The sequence below is a fragment of the Uranotaenia lowii genome, chromosome 1, assembly GCF_029784155.1.
Source record: "Uranotaenia lowii strain MFRU-FL chromosome 1, ASM2978415v1, whole genome shotgun sequence".
NCBI classification, from domain to species: domain Eukaryota; kingdom Metazoa; phylum Arthropoda; class Insecta; order Diptera; family Culicidae; genus Uranotaenia; species Uranotaenia lowii.
The window spans coordinates 96,884,930-96,908,539 of record NC_073691.1 but is presented as its reverse complement, the minus strand read 5'-3'; the positions used below and the strand labels follow the sequence as shown (position 1 = coordinate 96,908,539).

The following is a 23,610-nucleotide window of genomic DNA, read 5'->3' as shown; positions in this document are numbered from 1 at the left end:
AATTTTGTTTGTTTATTCAGAAAAAGTTTTGCCCCGCCCCAGTGGAGAAAACGAAAACGGCATAAGTTATTGTGGCTGTGGATACCATATAAAACGCGTACATACTGGTGAGACCAGTTGTATCAGCGATACATAGCGATCACGATGAGGATGAACCGCATTATATTGGCTTGTTATATTCGCTCTCCGTTTATCCCGGTTGGCATGACCCACACATTCACCTTTCTCTCAGAAGAAATTAAGATAAAAATATTTTTATCATCTCTTTTTATTATTATTACCCTATTACTATAACCTCTTCTTTTCTGTAGATTTTTCTTCGTGATGCTTTTGGTCCTCTGCTCAATTAAATTATTTCACGTTTTACGCAGCAGCTAACCTTGCTTCACAGCCCCCTTCCAAAAATTCGAGAAGAACGTCGAGCATCGCCTTACGTAGACTCGCAGGTTCAGAGATATGCCTAATTCTTTGAAACGCGTCAAATCTACCTCTCATTAAGCGCAGCCCAGCTAACTTGCTTGTAAGGTAACGCAGCACAGTTTATCGTATACCTAACACCTTAGAATTATCTATAGGCTGGCGCACAGCACAATCAGCTCTCAGGTTCAACACATTAAATTTGCCAAAGGCGTACTTTAAGCACTGACTATACTGACTGGACACTCGATTTCGTTTTGTAGCATCCCTAATTACCAATTAATCAAAATATAAACATAAGCATCTTATAGCCAATGATCGTAACGGCACATACAGTAGCCACTCGTGACTAGATCGACAGCGCATTATTTTCATCTTCCTTATCTCCCCGCGCACGCAGTTGAGCAGAATCGAACGGCATCGATCAAAACAAATTATCGATGCTGCTGAATGAACTCTTTTGTCACTCCAGTCGTTTCACTCCTCCAAAGGGATTTACTATAAACTCATTTTTGATGACCATACAATTTGTAAAACTGAAGAAGACTATATAAACTGAAGGAATCAATAAAACAGTTAGTTCTGGTTTCAGAGCTCGACCCTGCTGGAACTCTCCAGTCAGAACCACCGACTACTCTAACGATACAAGAATATCTTTTCCTTGGCCCAACTGGTTCGCTTCCAGTTGGCTACCATATCACATCCTTATGTTGTGCGCGCCGTGCGATTCCCACTGATGGGACCGTTATCAGTCTAATATAAAATCTAGTGCGCGAAGATTAACAGACAATTTATAGTTTTCTGGATAATTTTTCCAACAGTACGCAATGTCGATTCCAGAGTGCGCATCGATCGATTTGAAGAAATGCTATCCCAGTTAGGAAATGCCACCCAACTTTGAAAATAAAACTCGCAATTTCTACGATAAAATCGGGCTAAACAGGACCATTTATCCTACAGGGCATTTTTTGTCAAATTTTTTAGGTTCGCCACCTGCCGTTGGTATTGCGAACCTGCACAATCTGACAACAAAAAATTAGACAGAAAATGGTTGAATTTTTGTTTTAAGTGTCATGTCAGTGTGGTCAGTGGTTTTACTTTCTTCCCCGGATCCTAAATTGATTAACGTGGAGCCGCTTCCGGATTTAGGCTTTACAGACTGAATTCATAACGTGGACAACTTAACACATTTAACACCCACTACCGAGATAGGAATCGAACCCATGCCATCAATGGACCAGCAATCACCCGTCTTACCACGCTAACCACTCGACCACTGAGACGTAGGGGAAAACTGTACAAGACGCACCAGCGGGGTAAGATGGCCCATGTCATTCTTTCTCAAATATACACTAACCTACGGCTTCCAATGATGTTTTTCTTCATTTTTATTGTAGCAAACAAGCTTTTTCTTCATTCAATAGATGAAAAGTTCACGAAATCTACTTTAGTTCTTAGAAACAGAGGAATTAATTGAATCAGCGTGAAACTTGTAATTTTTCATAAGTAACATATAAGGTTTTATGGTAAAACAGCCTACGCAATCTGACCAAACTACAGCTTATCGTTTTACCACTCATGTGCACTTTCGGAAGACTATAAATATTTTGTTGTATTTTATTAACTTCCTACAAATTTTATCAAAAATCAATCATATGAAAATTGGGGCAGAATGCCCACAAGACCACGTGTTTTACGCTCAAATTTTGAATGCTGTTAACTTTTGAGAAAACCCGAATATCAAAACTAATTGCCATTCTTTTTATTTGCTGACTCCCAAATTACGATAACAATGCATAATTATAACAAATTTCGTCCTTGTTCGAGTTAAAACGGTGCACCAATATTCGATTCGAAAAAATAATCGGCCGCCATGTTTGCCACGATATCGCTATATCAGTCAAAAAAATTGAATTTCGTTGCCTACTTGAAGGCGTTTTAAATATAAGGATATTAAAAAGTGTATTTTGAAAAGCAAAATTTTCAATGAGTTTAGCAATACTAAATGATTTTCAGCCAAAGAATGGTAGTTTACAAAAATACGATGAACATTAGAGTGCCCCAAATGACCCGACTTTTGAAAAAGTTATACGCTGCAGGTTAAAATTGATCCTTGGCCTAGTACAAGATCTCATGTCAAATTTGGGCCAGATCGGATCACGTTTAGGGGTCGCTCAACGAGCCTGAAGTTTGTATGGGATTTTGAGACATTTTGTTCGGGTGAAACATGAAAAACCAGTTTTTCATCAATAACTTTGTTTCCCGTCGGCCGATTTGTTTCAAAAACGGGTTTTTTTAAAGCCTAAATTATGACAAATATTTCATGCGAAGACTGCATTTCGATAAAAGTTAAGATAAAAAAGTTATAAGGCTTCAAAAATAGGCTAACTTTTTTAACGGTGGTATTCAGCACTGTTAATGAAGCGTCAGAATGTTCGACCGCCTGGACTCATTAACAGTGATGAATACCATCCTTAAAAAAGTTAACCCATTTTTGAAGCCTTATAACTTTCTTATCTTAACTCTAATTGAAATGCAGTCTTCGGATGAAATATTTTTTATAATTCAGGCTTTAAGAAAACCCGTTTTTGAAAGAAATCGGCCGACGGGAACCAAAGTTATTGATGAAAAACTGGTTTTTCATGTTTCACCCGAACAAAATGTCTCAAAATCCCATACAAACTTCAGGCTCGTTGAGCGACCCCTAAACGTGATCCGATCTGGCCCAAATTTGGCATGAGATCTTGTACTAGGCCTAGGATCAATTTTAACCTGCAGCGCATAACATTTCACAGGTTTTGAATTTCCCATACAAATTTGGGGCAGTCTAATGAACATATTATTAAACATTTGATGTTTCAATAATTACATTCCGTATAATCGTTGTTCTTTTTCTTACCACCCTTCCTTATTGGTGCGTTCTGTCCACTAGTTTTGGCATTCTACCCCGCGGTTTGTTTTCTGGCTGTTTTAGTTTTTTTTACAAAAAATAGTCAAAATCGAGTTTATATCATATTTTTTCTTTTCGATAATACGTAAATTTCATCCTTGAATCGTCGTCAACTTTCAATTTGGTTCTTAGATGATTGGTATCGCTATAAATAGCAATTACACGCAGAGAAAACCTGTACCATTGAAACAAAAAAAACTGTACCTTTAAATCAAAATCCAGTGATTTTTGAATCGAAATTTTATTTCTTAGTTTTAAAAACTTTTTTTTTTCGAAAGAAAAGAAAATTATTATAAATCAATGTAAATTTTTTTTGAATGAATGTACTGTACTTAAAATCAAAAAATAATTATTTAGTCCATGAATCAAAGAAAAATTCCTTTGATTTGGATTACATATTCTTTTGAAATCAAGTTTTATTTCGATTTCGTGTAGTCTTGTGATGTTTATTTTTTCTGTCAGTAAATAAAAAAGCGAAAATGCTTGAAAGAAAGTGGACACCCGACAGCAGACATCGGGAAAATCTAGATTCGCCACAAAAAGGTACGACCGGAACATTGGTATCGGCAGCGGAAACCGATCGCTATAATAAAGACGAAAGAGAGCAACTGGTGAGTCTTTTTATTAATTATTTTGTCTGAGGTGAACTGTTAACAAAACTTATTAATTTATTTTAGCCCTACTATTTTTAAACATCCGTATTTGGCCGATGGTACGCGAATTGCTAGCCGCGGGTGTCCTTGAAGCAGCATATTTTGCCATTCGGTTGCCCGAGCATCAGTTACGGCGATCTGGATGAGGAAATGCCCAGCGATGATGAAAATCTGGGAAAGATTGCCGAGCACAGAAGGTCACGGAAAAGAAGAAAAAGGTGGAAACTATTTGACCTGAATTCGAGACAACTTTCGCGACTGGTCAAGCTTAAGGGAAAGGCAGCCAGAAAAAGCTGAAGATTCAGGATCCTAAGAGGAATGAAGTTCATCATTCTGCCTTGTTGTGCGGGACTACGAGAGAAAATATAGTAAGTTTCAATACCATGTGAATATTAAATTTGGAGGTTTAATTGATTTTTTTTTTTGAAATTCAGGTCCTCATTAAGAAGAACCGCAAGATGATAGAGAAGGAGCAGGATCGATAACAGTCGCTGAGAGCCATCGCAATGGCAGAATCGTGAAAATTCAACATTGCATCACCCATCGAACAGTAAGTTCTCTCTGTGATGCTGAGTGCGGACCTGTCGACTTGTTCTCAGAACACTGCCTGGAGTGCGGCCCTGGCTGAGTAATGCGGGAGACATTCATTCGGATATTGGAAAGTGTTGAGTAAGCGTGATATAAATAAACGTTTGTGAAATTAAATATTAATCCGAGTTTTACTGGTTCATTGCGTGTCACGGTCACCATAATTACCCGGGGTATAACATTGGCGACGAGGTGTAACTGGACAGGTAAGAAAAGCTAAATTTTAAACAAAAATTTAGTAGATTTTTTTTCTTTGCTTTGTTTGCTCCAACCATCATACGGCTGGTTAACTTTGAGGTTATGATGACAACATTATGTTTTGAAGGTGACGCCGCCGTGTTGAGCGTTAGCCAATCTGCCGGAAAGCAGTGTTTTTAAACAAATCGTCGCTGGGAGCGATAGGCTACAGAGTAGCGACTGCTAACATAGCAGAGAAATAAAATTCGTCGCTGAGAGCGATAGGCTACAAGGTAGCGGCTGTGTCAGCGTTTAACGTCACTTAATGTGATAGGCTACGAAATAGCGGCTGCACAGCGGATTACGAAAAGCTCACAAGAAGCTTAGTTCAGTCTGTCTAAAGAACAGAAAGCGGAATCCATCAGGTAAAAAAAAAAAATAATAATTAAGAAAAAAGATCAGTAATTGTTAACCATAGATATTGGATTTCAGGATCCATCAGGCATGGAGAAGTGGGAGATACAAACTTTCAAATTTAAGGCTATTCCCCGTAACATTGTTCGGTACGAATGGATCAAGTATAAGCGAAATTTCGATTTTATCGTTGCGGCTTCAGGAGAGACCGATAAAACTCGTATCAAGAATATTTTTCTTGCACGAGCCGGTCCAGACCTCCAGGAGGTATTCGCGTCGATCCCGGGTGCCGATGTGGCTGAAAACGAAAACGAGGGGATTGACCCATACGCAGTCGCTATACAGCATCTAGACGCATACTTCTCCCCTAAGCAACACGAGACGTTTGAGAGGAATGTTTTCTGGACACTCAAACCGAATCCGGAGGAGACAATCGGAAAGTTTATGTTGCGTTGTCAGGATCAGGCTAGCAAGTGTAACTTCGGAAGTACGGCTCAGGAAAGCAGAGCCATAAGTGTCATTGACAAAGTCATTCTTTTTGCCCCTAATGATCTAAAAGAACAGCTTTTGCAAAAAGATGCACTCGATATTGACCAAGTCGCTAAAATTGTCAGTTCATATGAGTCGGTGAAGCATCAAGCTCAGCTGATGAATATGTCATCTTCGGGAGCCTCCGAGTCCGTTGGGATAAATAGTGATGAGAGGAGTAGCATCAACCAAATCCGATTTCCCTCCAGCAACGAATGTACAAGATGTGGAAACGACAAACATCGGGCTAACGATCTTAAGTGTCCTGCTCGTAAAAAGGAGTGTGGCAAGTGCAAACGAATGGGACATTATGCCGTAAAATGTCGAACACCTACAACTAAAAGGAAGTTTGCGGAAGAAAATAGACCAGGTCCTAGCAACAGATTCAAGCGATACCGCATAAACGAGATCGAGAGCGACAGGGAAAGGGAATCTCGAAGTTTCATATTTAATATAAACGACGGCGGAGAATTACTTTGGCTCAAGCTTGGTGGAGTAACGTTACAGTTACTGATCGATTCGGGCTGCGTGAAAAATATAATCAATGAAAAGGCGTGGGAATACTTGAAGAATAATGGAGCGAAGATAAGAAACCAAGTGAAACATTGCAGCGAAGTGTTTCTGCCGTATGGGGAAAAAGCTAAACCGTTGACTGTCCTTGGGAAGTTTGACGCATGCATATCAATTGATGACGAAGGAAAACTCATTGAAGAGGTTGCGACGTTTTACGTGGTACTCGGAGGCCAACAGTGCTTGTTAGGTCGTACCACAGCCATGAGTCTGGGGGTTTTATTTATCGGATTACCGAGCACTCACGGAATTAACATGATTAAGTCTACGCAAAAACGGCCATTCCCGAAAATCAAAGGCGTTCAAATCGAGATCCCTATTGACAAAAGTGTTGCGCCGGTGTGCCAACATCCTCGTCGTCCCCCAATTGCTCTTTTATCCAAAATAGAGGAAAAGCTAACCTCTTTGCTTGTTAGTGACATCATCGAGCCGGTAGAAGGCGGCTGTCAATGGGTTTCACCATTAGTAACAGTGCTTAAGGATAATGGGGACCTTCGATTGTGCGTCGACATGCGCCGCGCAAACCAGGCGATTTTGCGAGAACGTCATATTATGCCCACGGTTGAGGATTTTTTGCCCAGATTCACGTCCGCGAAGTATTTTAGTCGTCTCGACATAAAAGAGGCTTTTCATCAAGTGGAGTTGAAAGAAGAAAGCCGTTACATAACAACCTTCATAACCCACATGGGCCTCTTTCGCTATAAACGGCTGATGTACGGAATTGTAGTTGCTCCAGAGATCTTTCAGCGAATCTTGGAGCAAGTTTTGAGTCGCTGCAAAAACACCGTCAATTTTATCGACGATATCCTTGTCTTTGGTAGCACAGAAGAAGAACATGATGCGGAACTAAAGATAGTACTATCGATTCTGAAAGATCGTGAAATCCTCTTAAACCAAGAGAAATGTCTGTTCAAGGTTAATAGTTTGGAATTTCTCGGACACACGATCTCGTCGGAAGGTATAAGACCGTCAAACCGTAAAGTTGAGGCTCTTCGAAGATTTCGACCACCAATCACCGCCGAGGAGGTACGAAGTTTCCTTGGGTTAGTGACGTACGTCGGACGCTTCCTCCCGAATCTAGCAACAATAACAGCACCGCTTCGCGAACTGACCCGGTCCGGCATTAAATTTGTATGGGGGACAAAACAAGAGGAATCCTTCATGAAGATTAAGAACATGATCAGTAATGTGCAGCAATTGTATTTTTTCGATAACACCTTCCGAACTAGGCTTATCGCGGATGCATCACCGGTAGCGTTGGGGGCGGTTTTAATACAATTCGAAGGTTCAACTGATTGCGAGCCACGACCGATTGCATACGCCAGCAAGAGTCTAACAAGCACCGAACAGAGATACTGTCAGACTGAGAAAGAGGCATTAGCCTTAGTTTGGGGTGTAGAAAGGTTTGCGGTATATCTTTAGGGGAGGACTTTCGAGCTTGAGACGGACCATAAACCGTTAGAAGCGATTTTTCGACCAACATCTCGGCCATGTGCTCGTGTGGAACGATGGGTTCTGCGCCTCCAGTCTTTTTCTTTCATAGTGAAATACCGTCAAGGATCATCCAACATAGCGGACCCCCTATCTCGTCTGGTGAATAATCCGCCATCGGAGACGTTTGACGCGGAAAGTAAGTTCATGGTTTTAGCGGTAATGGAGTCCGCTGCCATCGACGTACAGGAACTTGAAGATGCCACCCGATCGGATTCAGTTCTCAACAGTGTCAAAGAATGTTTGCGGTCAGGAAATTGGGACAAAGAGCAGGCTAAACCATTTGCTTCATTCAAGGACGAACTTGGATTGGTAGGAGATTTGTTGGTCCGGGGAAACAAACTTGTCGTACCTATTAAACTTAAATCAAGAATGCTTGACATTGCCCATGAAGGACATCCGGGAGAGTCCTTAATGAAACGCCGTCTCCGTGAGCGCGTGTGGTGGCCGGGCATGGATAAAGATGCCGTGTCCCGAGTAAAGACGTGTGAAGGCTGTCGTCTGGTTGGACTACCAAGCAAACCGGAACCGATGAGCCGTCGCTCTCTACCTTCTGGACCATGGATCGACACCGCTATTGATTTTTTGGGTCCTCTGCCATGTGGTTCTTATCTTTTGGTTATCATCGACTATTATAACCGTTATAAAGAAATTGAAATCATGTCGAAAATAACCGCTAAAGATACCATTAACAAGCTTGACCGAATCTTCACTCGCTTAGGTTACCCTCGGACCATTACGCTCGACAATGCCAAGCAGTTTATCGGCACTGAACTAGAGATGTACTGCAAGTACCACGGAATCGCGTTGAATCATTCGACACCGTACTGGCCGCAAGAGAACGGTCTGGTGGAGCGGCAGAACAGATCTCTCATAAAACGCCTCCAGATCAGTGCTGCCTTCGGAAGAGACTGGAAACAGGACCTGCAGGACTATCTTATCATGTACTATACGACGCCTCATTCCATAACCGGGAAAACGCCCACCGAACTAATGTATGGCCACACAATTCGATCTAAGCTCCCAGCAATTGGAGATGTTGAGACGGTTCCGCCACAAACAGAGTTCAGAGATCGGGACCAACAATTGAAAGAAAAGGGGAAGGAAATGGAAGACACTCGTCGTCGTGCAAGAAAGTCTTCAATAGAGTCAGGGGATACGGTTCTTATGCAGAACTTAAAACCTGGAAACAAGCTGCTCACCACCTTCAGCCCAAAACAATACCTTGTTCTGTCACGGTCTGGCTCACGGGCTACAGTCGAAGACCTCCAGAATGGCAAATCATATGATAGGAACGTTGCGCATCTTAAAAAGATTGTTCAGCCAGAGATTGTATCAGACGGGGTACCTTTCAATAACAGTGACGATCAAGATGAGTTGCAGGCGTCATCTGAAGAGGATTTCCATGGCTTTGATTCAGAGGTAACGAATTCCGAGACTAATTCATCTGAACCCATCATACCTGCTCGCCAGCGCAGATCAGCCAAGAAACCTAGTCGGTTCAATGACTACTACATGTAGCTTCTCAAATTCAAAGAAAGGGAGATGTGATGCTGAGTGCGGACCTGTCGACTTGTTCTCAGAACACTGCCTGGAGTGCGGCCCTGGCTGAGTAATGCGGGAGACATTCATTCGGATATTGGAAAGTGTTGAGTAAGCGTGATATAAATAAACGTTTGTGAAATTAAATATTAATCCGAGTTTTACTGGTTCATTGCGTGTCACGGTCACCATAATTACCCGGGGTATAACACTCTCATATGATATTCAATATTATAAATTACAAGCCGTTTTTTCCTGTTATGAAAGAAATGCATTTTAGCATTTACGTGTACATTTCGTTCTCCTCTTTATTTACAGATGAATCGGTCCAAAAATTCCTATTCTATACGCAAAATCGACGATGTGGAAGGTAGAACATGTATCTATTGACAGTAATAAAATGTATAAAAACATAATCGATTTCTTCTTATTTCCAATAGGATGAACATTTGTTTTGTAGTACTAGAACGTTCAGGAACACAAAATAGATTCAAAGAACAAATGCTTTAAAATTGAAACCCGAGAACTGTTGGAATTAAGTAACATTTCATAAATTTAAGAGAAATGTCTTTTGAATCAAAAGCATTACATTATTTAAAACAAAGAACATGTTTTGATCCAAAGGAACACATTTCTTCAAAACAAAAGACAATGCATTTGAATCAAAGGAATTTTTATTTATCCCAAAATCAAAGGAAAAAATCCTTTGTTTTTGCGGCACTTTCCTTTGAAATAAAAAACCTTTTCGCTGCGTGTATGCTTAGCTGGTGCGTTTTGTACAGTTTTACCCTACAAATGCAGCACATTTAGCTGACTGATTGTTTCAGGTGCAGTACAGTTACCTCACTGGCGCAGCATTTTACCTTCCTATTAGGAACATCACAGTCTACTTGCAGGCACAGCGTTTTAAGCTCGCGTTGAGAGTCTTTTTAATTTAGCTTACACAAGCTTACATTATGCTAAATATAGTCTGCTCTCAGGCGCAAATAACGTCACTGTGTAAACTCGCTTGTGAACCGAAATTGCCTTCTATGCAGGAAATTAGAGAGCTCAATTAAATTAGGTAGCTCACTTTCGCTTGTAAAATTCTAACGCAGTAATTTTTGTGCACAAAAAGTACAACACCTTAGAGCAATCGAGCTTCTGAACTGTAACTATTTGTGACATCATTGAAGAACATTTATAAGCTTTCGGTATCAAAGATTCAAATTCCATTTACAACTTTGTTGAAGACTGCGATTTTATTTCGACTTACATACAAACTTTGAATTGGACATCTCTATTTCCTTTCTCATAAAATAAAAATTCAACTGTAAAGAAGAAAAACATGGATTACCTAGTTTTATTTTCTCAGCCTCTAAAAAAAAGATGGAACAAAGAGACGTGAACTAGGACACGTTTATTATTCATAATTTAAGCTTTCGTTGAGGTTATTGGTGTAAATCCTTATGTACTCGTTTGTGGTCATAATTTGTGCTCGCTATTTCAATCGTTCACTCGATTGAGAGTTGATCACGGTTCTCCCGCATTCGTTTCAATTTGCGCTTCAACGCTAGGACGCCTGTAAATTGAAAATGTGGTATAAAACCTATGGAACACATCAGGGGATATAATCTTGGGTTACATTTCAAAGTTTGAAAAGCCTTCACAGATGCAGTTTCGCTATCGCCATGTTTAACTCCGGATATTTTCGATTTACTGGAAAAATAATTTGGTAATGACTAATCTTCCTAGGTAAAACCCGGTTCCAGTGAAAATGAACGTGAAAAATCTTATTTTATTAGTAACTCAAAAATGCGACACATCTAGTACCTATGTATGTGAAGCATGGTGGAATCGATGAAAAATGGTTGAAAGATGAAATTCCAGCTGGATTCGTTCCTTCCTTAAAACCTTCTAAAACTGTTTTTTTTTCGATTCACCGCGGAAATTTCATCAAGGGGGGGAAATCGGAATGAAAACAGTTCCATCAGATTTTAAGGAACGAACGAGTCCGGCTGGAATTTCATCTTCCAACCATTCAACATCGATTCCACTAGGCTACAAAACCTTTACGTTCATTTTCACGTGAAGTATAAGTGAGCTTTTAGAAAGTAGATGGAGAAAAGCAAACTTACTCGTGGAAAAGCTTAAGCTCCAAATAGGCGCGTTCGAGATTCCGATAGTGCCGGAAGCGTCTAGTGTCGTTCAGCAGAATGCACCGCATAGCTGACTCTCCACCAATGCAATCATAAGGATGAAGATGATAAATTTTGTGGTACAAGTATTTTAAGATTGGCGAATTCCAAACGCATGAACAGTACCACAGCCAAAATAGAATATTTAAGTACAAATGAAGATCTTTATTGTCTGTGTATAATGTAGGAATGAGGAACTCAAAAGGCAAAATATTAAGAAAAAGGTACGACCTGAAAGGAGAAATATATCAATGATATCAAATTTAAATTATAGTTGTTTGTACGACTTACCATGAACTAAATGTTAGTATCACATACAACCTTAATGTAGTATCACGTGTTTCGCTCGTATGAAGCGAAAGTAATAGTAGCGTCTCTTGAAACATATTAAACAGACCGAGATAAAGGTTCAGGAGAATGCTGTAATTTTCCAGTCGCAGCATGTAACAACAAAGCAGCAGAGCGGCGTAGACACTCTTAGAGATTGCTTCGGAAAAATCATAATTACGAACGCGTACAAGAGTGCCAATAACGTCGAAAGCAACCAGGACCATCGTTACAATCTCGAACTTGGCCATATCACAGGCAGCTAGGAAGATTGTGTTGTTGTATTGTGGGAAGTAGCGGCTGCTTTGACTTGCAATTTCCGGCCTTATCAACAGCTTATGGTACAGACCTAGGAATACTGTCGCCGCAGCATAGAAGCAGATGTTCCACGCATGGTGAATGGTTTGGGAATGTTTCAATGCACGAATTTTTCCACGTCGGAGAACCAGCTGAAAACAAATCCAAAATAAATACATGACATTAACAATCAAGATGAGGTGTCCAATTTACTGGTATTTTATGGAGATCATGCTTACCTCCAAACTCTTCTTGAAGTAGAAATATATTAATGTTAACAGACAACACAACCAAAAGATGCAATTTATCGTTTTCCGGGGGCTGCTATCATTTTGAAATAGAGATTTTAAAGACCGCAAATACAGCATCGTTTGGAGTAACATTTTGATATTATTCGCTGAACTCGATTTTTCACATTTTTGGTGGTCCTTTACTGGCTGATCAAAATTATACCGTAGATCATTTTGCCAAATGCCTCTTAAAACTAACAACCTAATAATTTTACTGCCTTATTTAACACACACCTAAATTTCATTTTACAATTTCAGAATTTGTTCCTAATAAAGCTATTGAAAATGTCCAAATTTTTTGTTGTAGGTTACAATAGGTTACAGTTGCAGCTGATTTTGTTTTGTTCTGGCTCAGGGGTGTCAGGTGTTCTGATTTTTCAGGATTTGTCCTGATTTTCGAGAGGCCGTCATGATTTTTTAAAAACGCTTGAATTGTCCTGATTTTTTGAAAATAACCATCAAAACGTCCTGATTTGTCCTGATTTTTATTAAATATTTAAACAATATCTAAATTTGTTGTTGAATAGTGAGAAAATAAAACTAATCTAGGGTGAATAAACATTAAGATGTTTGAATCTTAAATTTACAAAGCTTTCCAGTTTAAGTTTAAACAATTAAAACCACTTAAAAGCAATTGCAAAAGCAAAAGCAATAGAAATTTCTATGGATCCAACGCATTTCAAACTGATAAAAAAATAAAATTTCTACTGAAAAAGAATATTAAATATTCATATTCATAAATATTTGAATGAAATTTTCATTTGAACAAAAAAAAATTCTATTTCAAAAAGTGATTGAACGAATTTAATCTTTACAGTTCAAAATAAAAATCAACATGTGATGTTGTGATTTTTTAAAATAAAAAAAACATCAACAAAGCGGACCATCGTCTGTCTCAGGAGTACCTGTTATATACATACCTTGTATAAATATTAACAAAATTTTTGATATCAAGCGTGAGTTTTCAAAAGGACGTATGTAACATCAGACAAAATCTGAGAAAAAGGAGGGACAAAATTATGTTAATATAAATAAATGCTATTTAAAGCTGTTTGATCTAGAATCAAGTTTTATCATGGCAGCTGTAGGAAAAACAATAATGTTTTAATTATAGGTTTGAGCATACTGGATTTTTTGCTGTTTCCTAGTGAATTTGTTAAAAAAAATATTTTACACCGTATTGTTGAGTTTTTTTTCACATACGCCATAATGATTCGTCGTTGTGACAGTTTAATATTTACATACACCCTTTATGATTCGTCGCTTGGACAAATTGTTTTCATTATGCGTCAAATCAGATACGTCGGTTTTTTCACATCATTGCAGATGCGTCAGTTTTAAAATAATAATTCAAGCGTGAGTTTTCAAAAGGACGTATGTCGCAAAAGTAAACAAATTGAGTTACTGTTTGCACGGTATAGTAAATTTTATTTTCTTCTGTATGAATTAACTGTTTGTACAAAAAAAAAATAATATGCCGTTAGCTAAAAAAATATACAAACGACCTATGTCATCTTTTCTCAGTGTTTTCGAAATTCTTCTTTACACCTCTTTTTGGTAAAACGACGCATCTGTCAAAACAAATAATATCGCACACACAGCAGATAGGATCGCAGCAAACCGTCGTATGCGTCAAATCAGATACGTCGGTTTTTTCACATCATTGCAGATGCGTCAGTTTTAAAATAATTATTATTTTAAAACTGACGCATCTGCAATGATGTGAAAAAACCGACGTATCTGATTTGACGCATAATGAAAACAATTTGTCCAAGCGACGAATCATAAAGGGTGTATGTAAATATTAAACTGTCACAACGACGAATCATTATGGCGTATGTGAAAAAAAAACTCAACAATACGGTGTAAAATATTTTTTTTAACAAATTCACTAGGAAACAGCAAAAAATCCAGTATGCTCAAACCTATAATTAAAACATTATTGTTTTTCCTACAGCTGCCATGATAAAACTTGATTCTAGATCAAACAGCTTTAAATAGCATTTATTTATATTAACATAATTTTGTCGCTCCTTTTTCTCAGATTTTGTCTGATGTTACATACGTCCTTTTGAAAACTCACGCTTGAATTATTTTAAAACTGACGCATCTGCAATGATGTGAAAAAACCGACGTATCTGATTTGACGCATACGACGGTTTGCTGCGATCCTATCTGCTGTGTGTGCGATATTATTTCTCGCGTGAGCTTTCATTACGTCGAATGAAACAGAAACACCGAACCGAGAAAAACGCTTCTGAAATTTGAAGAGTGTTTTTCAAATCCATTTTCATTCCGTCGCCGATAACCCTTCAAAAAATACGCAATATTCATGGAAACTAATTGTGTCAGATATTCCACATTATGAATTTAATTTTTTGCAATTTTTAGAGCTATTTTTTAATCATATAGGAACATACGACATGTTCAAACATAAATCGTTCATACGTCTGAACACATTCGTCGTTTGGAGGGGAAATTTGTTTCATTCGTCTCTTTTCTTTCGTCCTTTGATTCGTTCAACTTGCACTTACGCCCAAATGTTTCTGATGCAAATACTATGGGAAATTTTCAATTTTCTCGGCGTAGTGGCTGTTTAATAAGTGAAATATCTAGTGTAGCGGTAAATTGGTGAGTAAATGCATAATGAAATGTGTGAATCGGGTGCGCCATCGGTCAAACCAGCTCGCTGCTGCTGATCAGCTTTCTGTTGCCGACCAGCTGGAGGGGAAATTTGTCTCATTCGTCCTTTGATTCGTTCAACTTGCACTTACGCCCAAATAGGCAATTACCGGTAAATTTTCAATTTTCTCGGCATAGTGAATGTTAACTTATTGAGTTGTCGAGTGCAGCGGTAGATTTATTAGTGAATGCGTAATATAAGTGTGAATCGGGTGATTGGGTGACTAACAGCAGCAGGCTGCTGCCGCTCAGCCTGATGCAGTTAGTTGTTAGGTTTGCTGCTGCTGCTGCTGTTCGGTTTCTTTCCCTTGCTGCATTATTTTACAGCGTTCGAAAGCCTGCTTGAGTATCGATTTAAGAACGCTTGAAAAGAAGAATCTGAAATAATATTCATTGCCAGGTTGATATTCTGAAAACCTCTACCTGTATACACTTGTTTGCTCATGGAATCCATAGTGAATGTGCTAGGTTTTTCTTCCTCTGCACATTCGCCGTTTGGAAGAAGGGACGTAAGCAACATTGAAATTGGCAATCAAGGTTTTGTTTCATTCGTCGTTTTGGAAGTCTTAAATTTTATATATTAAAAGGGTTTAAATTGATTGTTTTATCAATCACATAGGTAGATAATGTTATAATGAAGCTTTTTTAGTGAATATCTCAGTTTTTCAAATTTTGTTTCATTCGACGTAATGAAAGCTCACGCGAGATTTGTTTTGACAGATGCGTCGTTTTACCAAAAAGAGGTGTAAAGAAGAATTTCGAAAACACTGAGAAAAGATGACATAGGTCGTTTTTATATTTTTTTAGCTAACGGCATATTATTTTTTTTTGTACAAACAGTTAATTCATACAGAAGAAAATAAAATTTACTATACCGTGCAAACAGTAACTCAATTTGTTTACTTTTGCGACATACGTCCTTTTGAAAACTCACGCTTGATATGTTAGCACTTTTCCAAAATAGGATAAGCGTGTCGGAGCGAAAATCTTTTTAAATATCTATTAATATTTGAGCGTGTCGATGTGATGTTCGTAAACGTCAAAGTTTGACATCTCGTGATTTGAATTCAACAAACCATGTGAGCTTCCATACATTACGAATTAAATTGAACACAATTAAGCATGTATTTCAACAGTTATATTCAGAACATATATTAAATAAGTAAATAAAGCTTCTGAATTTAACTTTAACAGTGATTCTTGACATAAGGTACATCTTGTTGAGCAATTTTTCAAACACTTGGAATTATAAGTTTTTCTGTTGTAGCGTCATATATGGATTCTTCCCTAGCGAAACTTCTCGACCAGCAACAGTGAAAATTTCCACCACAAAAACCAGTCAGTCCGTCGCTAGCCAGGCTTCCAGAACGTTCTGAAGATTTCTGGCTTTCGTTGCTGCTGCTCTTGTCGGATTCGCTGCGTTTGTGTTGGTGAGTTCATAAATGGGTGAAATAAAAATGTGGCATCCACTAAACTGTGGCCTGTTTCATCAAACTTGTGCGGTGATTCAGTTTTTCTAACAATTGGTCTGAAAGCAGAAGGGCCAGCTAGAATCGCGTGTGATTAGCAAACGAAGTAAATTCGGGATAAAAAGATAAAACTTGCTGCCCTTAAAATAAGGAGTGAAAATTTCTAAAACCGTAATTCGATGGTAAAAATCGATAAACTTGCACCGCTAAAATTTCTAGAAGCAAAACCCTTTATGTAATAACGTGCTATCAGCATTCGTAAATTCGTGATTTCACAAAATTGTAGCTGTGATTGGTATTTTTCGTATTCGTAAGTACTAAAAGGGGATTTTGATTGAGATCGACGGTAAATTTTATTAGTAAAAGTCGACGTGCTTCCCGAGCTAACCTAAAATACTTAATCCAAAGAAAAGAGAAATTTTTCTGAAATAGGTCTTTTCATATACCATGTTAATTACTTATGTCTCATTAACTCTACTGTAATTAAATCTTATTATTTTAAAATGAGAAAAATTTTCGTTACGGATTTTTTTTTTTGCTTTCATGAACTGTGAGGCGCCATTGTCCCTGAACTTCGCAAGCGTGTTTTTTTTTTCTCAATAAGGAAAACGTGTGCATTTTGGCGAAACCAGAATAAATGCAGTAATTATTTAAAAAAATCATTTGTTAAGTTTCCGATGTTCGCATTCTAAAACATGCTTAGTGCTTGCAAATGTAGAATGTTTTTCGTTTCGAAAAATGTATTTGAGTTTGAGTATTTGAGTTTCTTTTTCTTCGGGAGTCGCCATTTTGTTTCGTCAGGAAAAGACGATTTCGAACAAACGGCACCAAGTCAGCTGTCATGATGATGGTTTGCTTTGTTTTTTTTTTGCTTTGCGATTTTAGATGAGGAGAGATAAGGGTTCGATGAGTTTGAATCATCGGGATCCATCTGATCAAGTTAATTGTTTTATCAATCTAAATTTCTTCAATTAAAACACGAAAATAGTAACACATGTTTAAAGATTTATTTTAAGTCAACGGTCATTGTGAACACGTTATAGTAGGAAACGGTAGAAACCTTCAAAAACGCTAGATCAAAGGCGAAACTGAATGAAGACCGAATTAATCTGAAGAAAATGTCAACAAGTCATCAGGCTGTTGATATAATAACTAAATTCAGTGGGGAGTTTAGAAAAAAAACACCATCTCTTCGTTTAAATCAGCTTTTCCTTTAGAATAATTATTTAGTGCTTGCCAGAATAGTACAGATTAGAATTTATTAATTCATTTGTTACTATCAAATTGTTTTCGGTTGACCTGTACTATTATTTTGTATCGATGGGCTGGCCTTGAATCAATAAACAACAGTTGCAATGCATTTTTCAATATCTACTTGTTATCTTACCGATAATTCTTTCAAAAAAAAAAATTGATAAATTTAAATAATATATAAGATCAGTGGCCTATTTTTTTATTTTAACCTCTGCCTGGAAGTTGAACGGCCAGTTCAACCTTGAAAGAAAATAATAGGTTTTGTAAAAAAAAGATTGTGAAAAACATTTTAATCATTTAAAAACACTATGTAACTTACATGATACAATCTTGTTTATCGATTTGTTTTAATTCCGTCTTCCGGACAAATTCGAGATCTACTCAAGTATATTTGAGAACTACCTAACTTAAACTAAGTATCAGATTGAATCAGACTAGAAAAGTAAAGCCAGAACTACTAGCTGTTGAATTATTTTAGCAATAGGCAGTTGAAAAATCCCCTACAACCAAATCACCTTTGCATATAAACGCTATGGGTTCAACCAAAAATATGTGATATGAAAGAGCCAACCGTTTGACCGTGTGGTGGGTCCAATTTCTCTACATTCATAAAATCGTCAAAATCATGCTTTTACATTGAAATCGGAAATATAATCAAACTAAAGTATCGATTTTTTTTACTCTTCCTAGAAAATCAAAACCGATTCAGGTAAAAGACACAAGATGGTCAAGGAAACCGGTTATTACGACTTGCTCGGTGTTAAGCCGGGTTGTTCCCCGGAGGATTTGAAGAAAGCTTATCGGAAGCTTGCACTGAAATACCACCCTGACAAGAACCCCAATGAAGGAGAGAAGTTCAAGCAGATTTCAATGGCTTACGAAGTTTTGTCAGACCCGGAAAAGAAGGCCATCTACGACGAAGGCGGTGAAGCTGCTATCAAGAAGGGTGGAGCCGGAGGTGGTGGCGGTTTCCACAGTCCGATGGATATCTTTGAGATGTTCTTCAGCGGCGGAATGGGCGGACGCAGGTAAGAGAAGATGATATGAGAGATATTGTCCAGAAAGGAATAAGTGGCACCACTTATGCAGTTCATCCTTTGCATTTACCTCCAAATGTCCTGGATTCTGAGTGCGTGCCAAAGTAACTCGGGATAAATGCTGTGAATTTTGATCGTTAGTATCGAAAGTCGTGAAAAAGTCCTACATTGTATTCATTACATCCTTTGTAGACATTGTTTCACTCAAAGTTACGAAAATTTTAATTTGTTTGATGAAATATGACTAAGTCAAAATCATTTCTTATTTCAGCAAACGGGAACGTCGCGGCAAAGATCTCGTTCATCAACTGTCAGTGACTCTTGAAGAACTATACTCCGGAGCGACCAGAAAGTTAGCTTTACAAAAAAATATTATCTGTGATCAGTGCGAAGGACGCGGCGGAAAGAAGGGTGCCGTTCAGAAGTGTTCGCCCTGTCGTGGAACCGGTATTGTGACTAAGATCCAACAGTTGGCACCCGGTTTTGTGCAGCAGTTTGAAGAGGCATGCCGCCTGTGTCGTGGTATGGGCGAGATTATTGACGAGAAAGACAAATGCAAAAATTGCAACGGCAGAAAAACGGTACGAGATCGCAAAATTCTCGAAGTTAACGTAGAAAAGGGTATGCGTGACGGCCAAAAAATAATATTTTCTGGCGAAGGTGATCAAGATCCTGATCTACAACCGGGTGACATTGTTGTAGTGTTGGACGAGAAGGAACATCCCATTTTCAGACGATCGGGACAGGATTTGATCATGCGCATGCAGCTGCCCCTCGTGGAATCGCTATGCGGTTTCCAAAAAGTCATTAAAACACTGGACGATCGAGATTTGCTAATCACGTCGTATCAGGGTGAAGTGGTCAAGCACGAAGCCATCAAATACATTGCCGGCGAGGGCATGCCCCAATATAAAAATCCATTCGAAAAGGGACGATTAATTATCCAGTTCTTCGTGGTGTTCCCGGAATCGATGCCTATCGATTTGGTTCCATTGCTTGAACAAGCTCTACCGGGTAGGACAAGCGTTAAAGTTCCCGCCAACGCAGAGGAATGTAATATGGTAAGTCAATATATGTAGATAGCCATATGAAAATAGTAGTATTTCATTTGGATAAAATTGTTGAGTGACTCGAAAGAGCTGAATGGCATCATCTCAATACGGCCCTACTAAGTTATAGAAATAGTATTTTTGTTTCGAAGCTCAGGTTTTACTACAAGGTATACGCAAACGATCGTCACATTACAGTGACGGAAAGAGATAGTTACTGCGCATGTTAAATTTCCATATCCGAACAAGGTGCGATTCTATTGCACCGATCAAAAATGGAAATTTGTCAAGCGGACGATTGATTGCTAAAGCATTAACGCTCAGCAAATGGGCATGGGAACTTCAACGGATATTACTGCTGAGACCTATGCGGTTGTTATTTTTCTACCGTTTCCACAAATCACGGATTCGAATACATTATTAGTGAAATTTCTTGAATTGAAAAAAAGTTGAAACTGGACCGATTCAAAATGTTAAATAAATTGTAAAAAAAATGTTTCTAAATAAGCATAATTGCAAGGAGTTAACAGCAATTTTTAATTCAACGAAATATCTTATTTACATTAGTTTAAAATTTTTCAAAGCTTTTTCAAATCTAATTCTTCAAATGTTTTTTTTCCCTTTTCAACGCCTAGATGGAATTGGATCCTGAGCAGGACCGCCGGAATAGTAGTTATAAAAATGCATACGACGAGGACGATGAACATCACGGTCCGGGCGTGAGGGTGCAGCAGTGTGCTACGAGTTAAGAACCTTCAATCGAAATTCGGCACGGCCAGGTGATACTTTAAAACAGATGGAGAAGAGAACAACACAACAGTTAGCTATCACCGATAACAAGAAAATAAAATGAAATAATGTCAAGCGGAGGCATAGGTACACGGGAAGCGCAGGGGAAATGCGTATACTGTATAAGTGTGTGCATTAGAAGCTAAATTATAATTTTTTAGTTTTTTTGTCCTTAACTAAAACATTACTTAATGTACTTTTCTACAAGAGATAACTCGACGCAATTTTTCCGGATTCAGCAAATACATCTGGCACAAATATCTCAAAAACATGAAAATTAAAGTTCCATTTTTATCTTTTTGAAAAGCTTTGAACGCATTAAAAGAGTTTTCTCTAGTAGAATATTTGACAACACCCTCCGTCGTTCATTCCACAAAGTATCCAAGATAATAATATTTATTGCATCGCTAAAATCGCGGTTAAATGACTTGCAATATAGAGAACACTTGTTTTTTGGACTATTTTACCTTCTTTTTTACATTCATTCTTTCAGTGAATGAATGATCCAGGTTATCTCCGCACGTTGACACCGCCTCTGAAATGCTCGCTAACACTGCTCCAAAGTTTTTTTTTTCTTTATTTCTTCTTAATCTTAAACATAGCACCAATTACTTGCTGTATTCTGCAGATATTTTGTAGATCCGAACAGTTTAGGAATTTGTTGAAAAGTTTTAAAGATACATCGGTTCCATGATGGTGGTTTGAGAAATCATACCGCTAATCGGAACAAGGCTAGGGAGAAACGAATAAAATAAGCTGAATTATTATATCTAGCTGAAAACAATGGAAATATTTAATAAACAAACAAAACACCCTTGAATCACTAAGTATGAAAACCAAACAAACAACCACGTCTATATATACTCGGGTGAAAGTAAAGGATGAAACATTTCTATCTTCATTTAGAATGGAACAATGATTGTAACATTGAGTATAAATTATCAATAACTTCCCAGAAGATAATGGTTTATAGCGTTTTACTCTCGGTATTGTTTACAAGATGACATTCCAAAATTAATATTGCGAAACGTTACAAGGGTTGGCCTTTGAAGAACATTTTTGGGGACACGATATGCTAGAAATGATTAAAATGCATCTTAATCGATATTGAACGTCTTTCGAAATTCAGTAAGTTATTAATGTTGAAAAAGTCTATATCGAGGAGACTCAAGAGCCTCGGTCTATTATGCCTTCGTGGGTCGACGTGAAACGCCATAAACTATTCCAAATGTGCGTTTTGCGGTCTCTAAGGAAATGTACAGTAACAACTTCCAAATTGGCACATAAAAACTTTATAAGTAAAATGCCTTAATAAAACCTTTTGTTAAAAAAAAACTTCCAAATTGACCTACATCACCCTTGAGATGATTTTTATTGTTTCCAGGGGGTTTTTCATAAGGGACATTTGCCGCATTTCAATAAGAAGAAACCTGCACGTGAAGATGTATTTCTGAATTTGTAATCAGATTGACATAAGAATAGGAATTCCTTCATCGTTATTTACCTATGAAGTTTATTTAAAAGTAGGCTGGCTGTCAGTTAAGCCCAGTACACACAGGCAACATGAACGAACTTTGCTGTATGTTGTTGTTATTGGAAATGGAAACCAGACAGTCTCAATTAAGGCCCCCAGGATCAGAGGAGTGCCAAAATCAACAACATGTCAGTATACCAACCAAATTTTCATGTATGTGGTGCAAAATCTTGAACCGCGTTTTCTGGAAACTTTTATTTGCGCACCGATTCTTAGCGCTTTAATTATCAAGAATACGCTTGACATATTAGGTCAAGAAATTTCCGACCCCCCTCCCTACTTCGTAACACTTTCGTTCCGATTTTTCAATCCACAAACCGTAACAAGCTGCTCTACCCCCTCCCTTTTTTAAACGCGTTACGTTATATTTGAATGGCTGATAGGTAAAAGGATGCTCCATGCGTAACTGAATTTTCCTTTTTTCGGATCCTGTCTAACGTGAGAGGACTCATAATACCAATCGCCAGATTCAGAAAGTCGAGAAACTTCACTTTCAATGTATTTGTCTTTTCTTTAGAACGACCTAATCGAATAGCAAACGGCGAGTGCTCTAAAAAGCTTAAGGTTTTGAGATTGTCATCAAGTTTACGAAAACATCAGTAATTAGTCAACACAATGTTGAATTTATTCATTATTTATAAAATAGTTCTACAGTCGAACGAAAGGATATTTTTTTCATGTACATCTTGTCTTGGCACGTTTAAACCGCGTGGTATTTTTTTAAGATGGAGTAGCAACAATAAGTTAGTAAATCTCTTCAAAGCTGGGACGTTCTGGACAATTTTGTTTCATCCTAAGGAGGAACATAATCGTCCAGAGCCCACTTATAGCGCATCCACTTCACAGACCTGTAGAAAAGTGATCGAAAAACAAAAATTACCTAAGAGCACAATTTACAATTTATGTTAAATAGGTATAGGTACTTACATTTAAAATGGCGTGCCGAGGAAAATTTTCTGAAGGCAAGCAATGCACGTCCACCTTGGAAGCTCAGCCGATTGAAATTGGAGTGAAGCTGAAATCTGAAAGCAAGCAGGACGGATGAGCGTCACACGTTTGACATCTACTGAAAGGCAAGGGTGCCAACATTTTGATGTTAGTCTTAATTTTTCACACTCGTATCCGACAGTTCAAAATTGAGGTGATTGCATCCGAAAGCCGGAAATATTAACCAGGGGGATGGTTCTTCTTGCGAACAAGAATCTTTTTCTTTTTTCTATCCATCGGGATAGAGTATATATTGTCATTGAAGTTGAAATCCGAAGTTTTCGCGCTGGTGATCGGCAACCTTGCCAACTAGCGACGTTGTGAAATATCATTACTGGCAACGCTTTTGTAAAGTAATAACCAGCGTGCCTATACAGCTACGGGTGGT

The 23,610-nt window shown here is 38.1% G+C and overlaps 4 protein-coding genes and 2 long non-coding RNA genes across 7 annotated transcripts; 4 read left to right on the top strand and 2 right to left on the bottom strand.

The window, feature by feature from the left end:
- The first annotated feature begins 3,860 nt into the window (after positions 1–3,860).
- On the top strand, positions 3,861–4,567 carry LOC129751535 (uncharacterized). The gene is made up of 3 exons (XR_008738741.1): positions 3,861–3,978; positions 4,045–4,388; positions 4,455–4,567. It is a non-coding gene; the product is annotated as an uncharacterized LOC129751535 (long non-coding RNA).
- Positions 4,568–5,289: 722 nt separating this feature from the next.
- Positions 5,290–7,719, top strand: LOC129737655 (uncharacterized protein K02A2.6-like). The gene has a single exon (XM_055728813.1). The coding sequence runs from the start codon at positions 5,290–5,292 to the stop codon at positions 7,717–7,719; it is 2,430 nt and encodes an 809-aa protein (XP_055584788.1).
- Positions 7,720–7,950: 231 nt separating this feature from the next.
- On the top strand, positions 7,951–9,309 carry LOC129737654 (uncharacterized protein K02A2.6-like). Its single transcript, XM_055728812.1, has one exon. It carries the CDS (start codon positions 7,951–7,953, stop codon positions 9,307–9,309), a length of 1,359 nt encoding a protein of 452 aa, XP_055584787.1.
- A 1,334-nt stretch (positions 9,310–10,643) lies between these two features.
- Positions 10,644–12,751, bottom strand: LOC129758583 (uncharacterized). Its single transcript, XM_055756120.1, has 5 exons — positions 12,371–12,751; positions 11,799–12,283; positions 11,448–11,738; positions 10,955–11,028; positions 10,644–10,891 (listed from the first exon to the last, which is right to left on the bottom strand). Exons 1-5 carry the CDS (start codon positions 12,512–12,514, stop codon positions 10,824–10,826), a joined length of 1,062 nt encoding a protein of 353 aa, XP_055612095.1. The 5' UTR covers positions 12,515–12,751; the 3' UTR covers positions 10,644–10,823.
- A 3,644-nt stretch (positions 12,752–16,395) lies between these two features.
- On the top strand, positions 16,396–21,664 carry LOC129739004 (dnaJ homolog subfamily A member 1). 2 transcript variants are annotated; one of them, XM_055730359.1, is made up of 4 exons: positions 16,396–16,533; positions 18,517–18,854; positions 19,135–19,924; positions 20,548–21,664. In XM_055730359.1, the coding sequence occupies exons 2-4, from the start codon at positions 18,550–18,552 to the stop codon at positions 20,659–20,661; spliced, it is 1,209 nt and encodes a 402-aa protein (XP_055586334.1). In that variant the 5' UTR covers positions 16,396–16,533; positions 18,517–18,549; the 3' UTR covers positions 20,662–21,664. The 2 variants fall into 2 exon arrangements, with proteins under 2 accessions (XP_055586334.1, XP_055586335.1); XM_055730360.1 differs by lacking the exon at positions 16,396–16,533 and adding an exon at positions 16,745–16,882.
- Positions 21,665–22,838: 1,174 nt separating this feature from the next.
- On the bottom strand, positions 22,839–23,287 carry LOC129748750 (uncharacterized). The gene is made up of 2 exons (XR_008737811.1): positions 23,163–23,287; positions 22,839–23,083 (listed from the first exon to the last, which is right to left on the bottom strand). It is a non-coding gene; the product is annotated as an uncharacterized LOC129748750 (long non-coding RNA).
- Between the last annotated feature and the right edge of the window lie 323 nt (positions 23,288–23,610).